At 36.7% G+C, this 11,994-nt stretch overlaps 1 protein-coding gene across 1 annotated transcript in view; it reads right to left on the bottom strand.

Moving 5' to 3' along the window:
* Positions 1 to 2,850: 2,850 nt before the first annotated feature.
* LOC149542678 (uncharacterized protein At5g03900, chloroplastic-like) overlaps positions 2,851 to 11,994 on the bottom strand; it is a 219,102-nt gene continuing 209,958 nt past the window's right edge. The window contains exons 12-13 of the mRNA XM_089797557.1: positions 3,898 to 4,041; positions 2,851 to 3,683 (exon numbers count right to left, since the gene is read on the bottom strand). Of these exons, the coding sequence (XP_089653683.1) occupies positions 3,540 to 3,683; positions 3,898 to 4,041 (288 nt within the window). The 3' untranslated portion in view covers positions 2,851 to 3,539. The remainder of the gene's footprint in view (positions 3,684 to 3,897; positions 4,042 to 11,994) is intronic.

The following is an 11,994-nucleotide window of genomic DNA, read 5'->3' as shown; positions in this document are numbered from 1 at the left end:
GCCCAGTTCACTCATAGCCATAACCTATTGCAGTTCCATATATGGATCTACCATTTGCTCCCATAGAATAGTAGGGGCCAAGAATAGATGTTCCAAAATTAGCATGCATGTGTTCCAACAGATTTTTTTTGGTTTCTTATTTGGCCTATGGATCCCTACATCTACACATCTCCCATAATTGGAATATAGTTGTCTTCAAAGCACTATCATAGGGTGAATGATGTTTATCTATTTTATCATTCATATTTTTTGAGCAACTTGGATTATCATTTGCATATCAAATTTAGACCTAGCTAAAGAAAACATCTAAAAGTGGACATATAAGTATGTTCAATTGCCAAACCTTTACTTGTACTTAGAATTGCGGCTTCGTCATTTTTTCCCACATGCTTCTAAAATGCTAGTTATCAAGTGATCATAATGGAGATATATTTCAAGTGTCATTCTTCTTAGAGCACAAAATAGCTTGGCAATAAAAATGTGTTGAAGTGCTTGATTTAAGTGCCTAGTAGTCATTTCAAAATCCAAGTTCAAATCAAAGTGTATGTTCTATGGATGTTATGTTTGACAATTAGGATGCAAATTGTTAAATGTGACACAAATAAAAGACAGTCTAGCTACTTATGGTGATGAATTCAAGTTAGGAGGTAATCCTATAGATACATAACTATAAAGTTATTAGACAACATCCATTTTACTGTGTTCACTGGCCTCTAGTATCCAAAATTCAAAGATGTACATCTTACATTTGTTTGAAACATATATCCATGATAAACCCTTGGCTATATAGAATTGGTATATAAAAGAAAATGCTTCAATCCAAGCAAGAGTAAGCTATAAGAGAATCAAAGAAAGAGAGATCAAAAGGTGGAGATATTAGAAAGAGTTTGAGGTACACAAAAAAAAAAAAAAGTCAAAAGTATTATCAAACCCATCACAACATGTGTAGGGGAGTGTAGTACCTTCTTCATATAGTCACAAGTTCAATGAGTTGGTAATGAATAATCCATGTGATAAACTAAATTCCACAAATTCGGGATGTAGTGTGTTTATGAGAGAAACTTGGGCACAAACCCCCATATTGTACCAAGGCAACCTACAATTTGTTGATGCATATGTGAAATTATACATCTAGGATTATGGTTTATTTACCGGTAGACCTTGCAATCAAGTTATAATGTTCAAACACATATCTCATGATTACAAAATTAAAGAAGAAATGTGTACATTGTTATATCCTTATCCCTAATGTATGCATATGTTTATGAGTAGTTAGTCAGTGGCTACAATAAATCTTGATTGAGTTGTATTATCATTGTTACATAATTATTTAGTTACATCTAAACTTAAGCATATATAATCACATTTAGGTTGACCTTGAGACATATTAGACATAAATAAGGTATATATAGGAGATGTTGAGTTCTATTTCATCGTATTATGTATTAAATTCTCATTGAAGATTATTGGAGGTACCTATCTCCAAGTGGATTAGGAGGTTGCCCCATCAAAGTGGCACATTACAGTTAAGTATTTACAACATATTTCATATATTATATCTCCTATTATGCAAGTTATTTCATCATAAGTGGTATTAGAGCATCATCTTGACACCATTAAGGTAAAGTTATTTCATCACTTTTGTATATTATTTTAGATATCATATAGCTTTCAAATTTGAATTGATTTTTTATTTTTATTTATTTTTAAATCTTTTTCTGATTTTTAAATGATTTTGGAAGACCATATTGAATATTTTTAATCCATTTTTTATGGGAATTGGAGCAAAATTGAAGCAAGATATATAGAATTAAGGGTTTTTTCTCAAAATATTTGAAAATAGCATATCTCTAAATAGTTTATTTTTCCCAATTTTTTACAAGTTATACTCTAAAAATTAGGTTGCTAGTATTAGTACCTAGCAAGTTATTGAAATATTATTATTTTTCATTGATTTATGTTGTAGAGAAAGAAGAAAAATATAAAAGAACAAGTACAAGGAGAAACACAAAGAGAGAAACAAGCAGCAAAAGAGAAAAATATAAAGAGAAAGAATATGAGAAAGAACAAGAACCCAAAAAACAAGAAGTTAGCATTGAGGTTAATACTTTTATAAATATAGAGAGAGAGAATATGAGAAAGAACAAGAACCCAAAAAACAAGTAGTTAGCATTGAGGATAATACTTTTATAAAGAGAAGGGCAATGTTATATCCCTAGCCCTGAGTGTGCATATCAACTTATAACTATCTTTCACTTCAATTGAGTTATGCTAACATTATTACATTGTTATTTAGTCATGCTGAACTTAGGCCTATATGATCATATTGAGTTTGGCCTTGGTGATAAATTAGGCATACATATAAGATGCATCGAGTCTTATTTCATCACACTGCATATTGAATTCTTATTAAAAGATTACTAAAGTATCCCCTTGAAGTTGATTAGATGGTTCCTCTTGAAAAAACATATTATTATCTCATATTTATAACACATTTCCTATTGTATCTTTTATTGTACAAATTATTTTATTACATACACTAGTTCAAACATCCATTCTATATATATATATATATATATATATTAGACACATGTTCCAACACACACATATATGTGTGTGTGTTGGAACATGTGTCTAATATATATACCTTTTATATATGTTGGAATGTGTACACTAATTCGAAAGTCCATTACATTTCTATACATGTTGGAACAGAAAGAAAAGGTTTACAGCATTTATGTAATCAGCACCATTGTAATATTACATGCTTCAGAATAAAAAACGATATACTTTCACAGACACAGGAGCAAATTGCTATTCTTTTCACCTTTCATCGACACCGGAGCAATATTGTTACGCTTTTCAACTTACTGTTCTACATTTGTCATTATCAATTTTTCTCATTTGATTACAATGATACCAATTCTATAAGATAATATGTTTAATTATTAATCATCGATATCAGATTAAGGAAAGTTTTGAGACCTCTGTCTAGATTCAGAATTGAGCTCCACATCAAATGTTGTAGACTGCATAAGCTCATTTGTCCAGTTTACTGTGGAAACATCTTTTCAATGGTGATTTCCACTAGTTGGATACGTCGTCAGAATAGCGGATCTTTTTCCAAATGCATAATAGACTCTTTCGTAAAACTATTTCAAGTTGTGTAATGTTCTCTACACAACAATTTCCTAATATATCACTTCAGATGTTCAACTTTCTCTGTATCATACCTCATTACAAATTCCTAACTCTTATCAGAAAGGGTAACTGATTGCAAATGATGATGTAGATTGTTATCATCCATTTTCATTGTTCAACATTACAATGGAGTTCAAAAGAATCTGAAAACCAGACAATCAAACACTATAACAGATATGAAGTACCAGAAAACTATACCGTGAGGAAAGTATGGAAAAAATATTGTTAATGAGGATGAAAAAAAATGATATGATGATGCTATAAATACATAAATACAGAAGTTTGGTCCTCAAGTTAGTTATCTATAAAAATAACTCAAGTATTAGTAATCTACACAGTTAATCTGATCTTTCCAGCTCCCGGAATCGGCGTTCCCAATCTTTGGAATCATAATTTTGTTCTGAAACATCTTTCTCGGTACTGTATATAATGCGATCTTGCCCAATAACTGTTTGTTCTGCCATATCTCGAGCACTTTCAATCTATGAATTTCATAAAAAAATGAAACAAAATTACTGAATGCTGGCAGAGTTATCCAATCACTCTAGAGCCTAGTATACAAATGGATTGACAAAATGCAATCTTGTTCAGTTTAAAAAATATTTTAACCAGAAACTTCTAAATAATACTGTTTGAGAAAAAGGAAACCACTTTCCAGTATTTCTACAAGCATTGTATCATATATACAACCTATACCTTCCATCTGAGAGATGGGTCAGGTGCCTGGAGTGCAAGAGCTCGCTGTTGTCTTGCACGATTTCTCTTGTCAATGTCTGCATTTTTCTTTTGAATGAGGAACCAACGGGTTAATGGAATCACAAAAAATGATCCTGCATAAATCTGCACAAGAAGAATATGCATTTTCTGTAAATAAACATAAACACAATAATAACATGAAAAAGATCCAAAGAATTTAAAATGACCTGCAAATCAAGAGGCTCATATCCTCTACGGCCATGTTACAAATCAGAACCTATAATGGCTATATGAAAGACTAGAAGTACTCGAATGAAGAGTTTTTTAATTTATCTACATCCAAAACATTATTTCCGTTCTCTGTAAATAGGGAATGGGAATCAAATTGCAAAGGCTATTGACTCTAAACGCACAGCCTGATTTCATATACTAAAAGTAGAAAACTACTTATCCTAGCAAAGCAATCTTTGAAGGACAATTCAAGTGTTAAAATTGAGTTTTTCATGTATCTGACATAGATTCCAATGAAGAAAACACTACTGGAGCTATCATAAATAACTTACCACTTTTTCATGCAACTAATGCATGTGGAGGACCCCATTGCACCCTGAAGAGTGTCCAACCAGATGTGTTTGGATCCCAAATCCTAAAGCAAAGCCGACTGAAAAGAACAAACCGAGTTTCAAGTCTCACTAATCTGATCCCAATGCCACCATGCTGCATATGGTGTAACAACTCGATGGGACCCATCCAATCTGTGGTGCTAACACTGTCACCACCTGACTCCAAAGTAAATGTAATTCACATCCATTCAACATGAGGAAGTAAGGATATATGGGCACATTGGTTAGACCAAATCTCCCTCTACATTCTACCGATCCCCTGTGGGTGTGGGACCCAATTGTACTACAAAGATTAGAACTCCCAAGGGTATTTGATCACAACATGGATGCATTGACTCTACAAGTTGTCTCCCACTAACTATGATCTCGTAACCCATCCACTTAAAAGGCATAATCAAGTCCTCTACCTGTGGATCAAAGAGAAATGATGTGCGCTCTTCGCTATGTAGTTACAGTAAAAGGCTTTGATCTCTATCAGTGGCTCATCACTGATTACTCGAGTATTAGAAGATGGCTTCAATCTTTGACCCTGAACAACTGACTAGGTAGATGCCCAACCAAACCTCTCTGCATACCCAATTGCACTCTATCATGAAACAATTGGAGATATTCTGATTTAAGTGCCTCCAATGCCTTCTAGATGAACCTCAAATTACAAATATGAGTACCAGCCTCAGCACCATACTGCCTCTCCTCAAATTCGGCTGTCCAAAGCAAGTACTCAACATATTTATGTGTGCAATCAAAATGAGACAAGGTTGAATAAACCTTCTCCCTTGAAACCCTCAATTGATTCCTCCATCTTTGAGGCTCAACAATCTTTCAAACATAATCAATTGCATGGGATGAACTAATAGGATTGCTTCTAGAGGGAAGCAACCCAACATGAGAATCAACCTCACAACCAGATGATACTCTACATATGTTCTATGAAGAAGATGGAGTAGTGCCAAGAACTATCACACAACTCATTGACAGATCCACCTCTACCTCACAAGGACTCTCAATAACCCATCCCGCATCATTTGTCAATGTGCTAACTATTGGAGAGCCAGATACAACAACAAGCTCTCTGCAACTCTCGATCAAAGTACTCATCCCAGCTGAATCCATTGCATCTAAATCAGTGACAGATGTAGACACATCCTCACTACAACCCGTGGGTACTAACTCGTCACCCACTGCCATTGTAGGAAGATGAATTGAATTTGTAGCTGGTGAAGGTTATACTCAACTCTACAACAACTTCATCCAACTCAAGTTGTGACTCCTAAAGAGCCAACTAGGTGGTCTCCAATATCTTTGAAGTTGCCTTAAGCTCATGAGTGACCTCAACTACCTCCTCCTCCTTTCCCATCAAGGCATCATAACAAGTGCAATCTGACTTGAGAAGGTAATCTCTGTCAGCCAATAATTGTAGGTAATTATGTTTCATTATACCAATAGCTTCTCGAAGTGAATGGAACTCTGTCATGGAAAGGCTTCTATCACTGTGCTCGTCTGACATAGGAGCACCCCAATCAAGTATGACTAACATTTGAAGGGCAACATCATAATGCTCAATGGCTATAATACTTTTATTATCACTCACCTTGAATTGTCCAACCACATGATGTCTCTGAATGCTCAAACTCCCATGTAAGCTCTTTGATCCACAATCCACATTATGATAGGAAGTTGTATCCAATATGCTCACCTCAAGATCAATATCATCATGTGCACTAGCATTCTCACACACATCAAAAAAGAGGTATTGCTGCTAGGTACCTCAATGAATGGCTCATCTGAAATAGTAGAAGCTGCCGCTATAACAGACTCCCTAAACACTACCACCTCCCATGCAACTGCAAACCTCTATAAGTCATGATCCTAGGACCTATCATAAACTAATGAATTCTCTAATTCAATTCTCAAAGTCTCTTTCTTTCCCATCAAGGCATCGTAACAAGTGCAACCCAACTTGAGAAGGTAATCTTTGTCAGCCGATAAATGTATGTAATTATGTTTCATTATGCCAATATCTTCTCAAAGTGAACGAAACTCTATCAGGGAAAGGCTTCTATCACCATGCTCATCTGACATAGGAGAATGATAGGGAGGTTGGATGAATCAATCATTGATTCATGCTTTGGATCTTCTTACAAGACTCTTAGGGTGCTCTCCCACACCACTTGTAACCTATAGGACCTTAATTGCCTAAGGACCCCCTAGTCTTTCTAGCCAACCCAACTACCAAGAAAGATTCCTCAATCAAGTCAAAACTTGATCCATTCTCACTTCATTCACCATAGCCCTTAAAGCAACATAAAGGCTCTCAACCTCCAAATCTTGAATTAGGCCTTGCAAAAGTCTGGAGGTATTGTCAAACTCTTCAACTCAACCAACTAGGTGTGTTAGAAATTCCATCAGTTTCATCTTTCCATCCAATTTCTTCATTTCTTCACAAATAGCCCTAAAAGGCTATAGTAGCCTCAATTATGTCTCCTATAATGAGAAAATAGGGTTTTTCTCCTATGCCTTCCAAATGAACCCTGCAATCTTTTCTAGGTTTCTTGGTTCATTAGTCATCCCTTTAAAGATTTTTGGGGTCTTGAGGTCATATCCTTCCATCCATTGCCCTAACCCAAATTAGGTGAAAATTAGGCTTTTTAGGCTTCACAGGCTACTTCAACAATCAATATTGTTTTAGGCTTGTTCTAGTATTGGTATGATCCTCTCCACTTCATGGAATGATGGTAAGACTTCCTTCTTCCATGTCCAAAAGGAATTTGGACTCTAGCTTTGCTCCTCTGCAAGAAATGTTGATTTCTATATGGTCTTCCCTAGCTAGACTCACCACAGGCTCGCCTAGGGCAAAACCTTAAAAATACTTCCTCTACATTTGAGAGGCCTTCCTTCTGTACACATTATGTACATGAAGTCTACTCACTATTCCCAAGAGGCCGTACGGAATGGACAGTGGGAAAGTGAGTTAGAGCTCCATCTTCAACAATTGCCTGGGCAGAACCAGTGACAGTATAAAACCAAAACAATTTTACAAAAGGCACCCAAAATGATCAAAATCTCTATCTACCAACACATTAACAATAAAACATGTCATTCAAAGGATGCACAGGTGACAGTATGAATCTTGAACTTCTAACTACCTATTGTCATCAATAACAAAGAAATTGCATACAATTTGCATCCAAATGTTGATTGCAAAAACACTCTACAATGAGCATCCAACCTTGCCCATAGGTCTTGTCATGCCTTATATAGGGTGGTTGGGTGGTAATTTACCCCTTAGGACTCCTCTCTATCAATTTGCAACTTTCTTGACAAAAGTTGCTCATGCAACTTTTTAAAGTTACAAAGTTGCACAATGCAACTTTTACATCTTTTAGCAACTTTTCCCCAATTTAGTCAAATGACCTCCATCTCTTCCCAAACTTAACCACAAACCTCAACTAAGGTAAAAACCTCACCCTAACCTTCCTATTCCCTATTGACCTCATGATGATGTCATCATCACGCTTTGGGCCAATCAGAGGGCTTTACAACTTGCTAGCCCCTAATTGCTCCTAGTAAAAGGCTCTAAGACCATATGAACAAAATCCCCATTGTACTACCACTATAGTCAACATGACATTATATCCAACGCATCCAAACGGCCCTAAGGCTCACACTCACAATAAAAACATGAAACATTGGATTGCCTAGGCAATCCCTAGGTGCTCCTGGACCATTCTCCCCCTTTGCACAACCTTCAAGGAAAATGAGGAGAAATTAGAGACATATCAATGTCAAGCTTTTTGAAATTTGCTTCCTCTACCCATGTAGTTTTACCTTCTGGTTGTACTTTCCACTGGATTAGGTGCTCCATGCAAATCTTGTGCCTAGTAGCCTTCCTTACCCTGGATTCCACTTTCAACTTGTTGGTTCACCTTGGGAGGTAAGGTTGTAGTACTAACATCTTCCAGTATTCCTTGCTATTTTGACTTACCTCTGATTGTGGTCCTTTATATTTGACCAGATCAGTCACATTGAACATTGGTGAAATGTTCAGATCTATAGGAAGCTCTACCTTGTAGGCATTCTATCCATATTTTGCTAACACCTTACATGGACCCACTCTCTTCATTTGGAACATTGTTGGTAATCCTTTCTGTAGTCTAGATTAGTTTAAGTGAACCATAACATAGTCTCCTACTCCAAACTATAAATCCTTTCTTAACATGTCTACCTTGGTCTTCAATTTATGAGTGGCCTCTGTTATAATCTTCTTCACTTGTTCTTGTATCTCTTTCGTGGTCTGAGAGAAATCTTTTGCATGTCCACTTCTATACTCCATATCTCCTAGATCCCTGAGTTCACACACACCTCTTGGGTGCATAACATACACAATCTCAAAATGACTTCTCCCTATTGTCCTATTCACACTATCATTGTAAGCATATTCAACTTGATGAATGATCAAGTCCCATGTCTATCCATACTCCTTGGTTAGGCATCTTAGAAGGTTACCTAACACTCTATTGATCACCTCAGTTTGACTATCAATTTGAGGATGGTAAGCTGAACCAAATGATAGATTAGTTCCTAGCCTACTCTATAGAGTCTTCCAAAAGTGACTCATGAACTTCACATCTTTGTCAGAGACTATGCTTAGGGGTAATCCATGGATTCTTACAATCTCTTTGAAAAATAAATGAGCAATGTCGCTAACATCATGAGTGGTTTTACAAGGGATAAAATGACTCATCTTGCTAAACCTATCTACCATCACATAGATGGTGTCCAACCCTGTTTTAGTCTTAGGAAGACCTACCACAAAGTCCATGCTAATGCACTCCCATGACCTGTTAGGAATAGGTAGGGGTTGATACAAAGCTGCATTACTGGCTCCCTCTTTTGTTTTCATACACACCACACATTGCTCTACATACCTTCTGACATCACTTGGCAACTTGGGCCAATAATAGAACCTCTGAACCAACTCCAGTGTTTTATTAATACCAAAATGGCCCCTAAGACTGCCATTGTGCTTCTCTTGAATGAGGTTCTCTCTCATTGAACCCTGAGGAACACATAACTGATTCCCCTTAAACAACAATCCACTTTGCAGAGTACATTCAAAGAACTGTCTATGAAAATGATTTTGAAAATCAAAACATACCTTATATGCTTCAGAGAAATCTTCATCATCCTTATAGAGGCCCTTGAAACTTTCTATGCCAATGCTTTGCAATTGCACCTCTTGTACTATCAACATTCTTTTGCGTAGTGCATCTGCCACCTTATTCAGTTGTCCCTTCTTGTGCTTAATAGTGAATGTGAAAGCTTGTGGGTATTCCATCCACTTTAAGTGTCTATTGCTCAAATTCTCCCAAGTGTTAATGTAACTAAGTGCTTGGTTATCAGTGAACACCACAAATTCCTTAGGTAGGAGGTAATGTCTCCACTTCCTCAATGACTGCACTAGAGCATATAACTCCAAGTCATAAGAAGAGTTCTTTTTGGCCTCATTGAGCTTCTCACTGAAGAAAGCTATGGGTTTTCCTTCTTGGCTTAGTACTCCTACTGCAATCCCACTTGCGTCACACTCCAATGTGAATAATTTGTCAAAGCTAGGCAACAATAGGATAGGTTGGGTAGCCACTTCTTGTTTCAATCTTTCAAAGGCTCTACCTGCCTCAAGAGTCCATTTGAACTTGGTCTTCTATCAACCTTTGATGTTGTCTCACACTGGTGCACAAATACCACTAAAGTTCCTTATAAACTTTCTATAGAATTGAGCTAACCCATGGAAACTCCTTACCTCTATCCCTCTGGTTGGTGTTGGTCAATTCAAGATAGCCTCCACCTTGGTTGGGTCCATCTTCAATGAACCTTGTAGTACTACAAATCCTAAGTATACAAGTTCTTGCTTGAGGAATTCACACTTTACCAAGTTGATAGACAACTTCTATTTCTACAATCTTTTAAGCGCAATCTCCAAGTGTTTCATATGTTCCTCCTTGGTTTTGCTAAAAATGAGTATGTCATCTAGGTACATTACTACAAACCTGGCAATGTAGTCCCTAAGCACTTCATTCATTAAGCTCATGAATGTGCTAGGGGCATTTGTAAGTCCAAATGACATAACTCTCCAAGCATACAACCCTTCTATGGTCTTGAATGTTGTTTTCCATTCAGCTCATTCACCTTCTTAGTCAATTATGCATTGGTCACCATTGTAGTTTCTCCTACTAGTTCTTCAGTATGAAACATTTATCCACAAGCCTAATCTTTTGAGGCTCTGATACCACTCTGACAGGGAATTTGGATGAATCAATCACTGATTCATGCTCTTGGTCTTCTTACAAGACTCTTCGGGTGTTTCTCCCACACCACTTGTCACCTATAGGACCTTAATTGCCTAAGGATCTCTTGGTCTCTCTAGCCAACCCAATTAACAAGAAAGACTCCTCAACCAAGTCAAAAATGTATGCATTCTCACTTCATTCACCATAGCCCTTAAAGCAACATAAAGGCTCTCAACCTCCAAATCTTTAATTAGGCCTTGCAGAGGTGTGCAGGTATTGTCAAACTCTTCAACTCAACCAACTAGGTGTGTTAGAAGTTCCATCAATTTCATCTTACCATTTGATTTCTTCATTTCTTCACAAATAGGCCTAAAAGGCCAGTAGCCCCGATTAGGTCTCCTATAGTGAGAAAATAGGGTTTTTCTCCTATGCCTTCCAAAAGAACCCTGCAATCTTTTCTAGGTTTCTTGGTTCATTAGTCAGCCCTTTAAATATTTTTGGGGTCTTGAGGTCATATCCTTCCATCCATTGCCCTAACCCAAATTAGGTGAAAATTAGGCTTTTTAGGCTTCACGAGCTACTTCAACAATCCGTATTGTTTTAGGTTTGTTCTAGGATTGGTATGATCCTCTTCACTTCATGGAATGATGGTAAGACTTCCTTCTAACATAAAAGGAATTTGGACTCTAGCTTTGCTCCTCTACAACAAATGTTAATTTCTATATGGTCTTCCCTAGCCAGACTCACTACAGGCTCGCCTAGGACAAGACCTTAAAATACTTTCTCTACATTTAAGGGCCCTTGCTTTTGTACACATTATGTACATGGAGTCTATTCACTATTCCCCAAAGGTTGTACAGAATGGATTGTAGGAAAGTGAGTTAGAGCTCCGTCTTCAACAACTACCTGGGCAAAACCAATGACAGTGTAAAACCAAAACAATTACAGATGGCAACCAAAATGATCAAAATCTCTATCTACCAACGCAAGATCAATAAAACATGTCATTCAAAGGATGCACAAGTGACAGTATGAATCTTGAACTTCTAACTACCAACTGTCATCAATAACAAAGAAATTGCATACAATTTGCTTTCAAATGTTGATTGCATAAAAACTCTAAAATGAGCATCCAGCCCTGGCCATAGGTCTTGTCATGCCTTATATAAGGTGGTTGGGTGGTAATT

This window comes from Cupressus sempervirens, chromosome 8 (assembly GCF_028749045.1).
Source record: "Cupressus sempervirens isolate cs-2001-9-10 chromosome 8, ASM2874904v1, whole genome shotgun sequence".
NCBI classification, from domain to species: Eukaryota; Viridiplantae; Streptophyta; class Pinopsida; order Cupressales; family Cupressaceae; genus Cupressus; species Cupressus sempervirens.
This window is presented reverse-complemented; position numbering and strand designations above follow the sequence as displayed.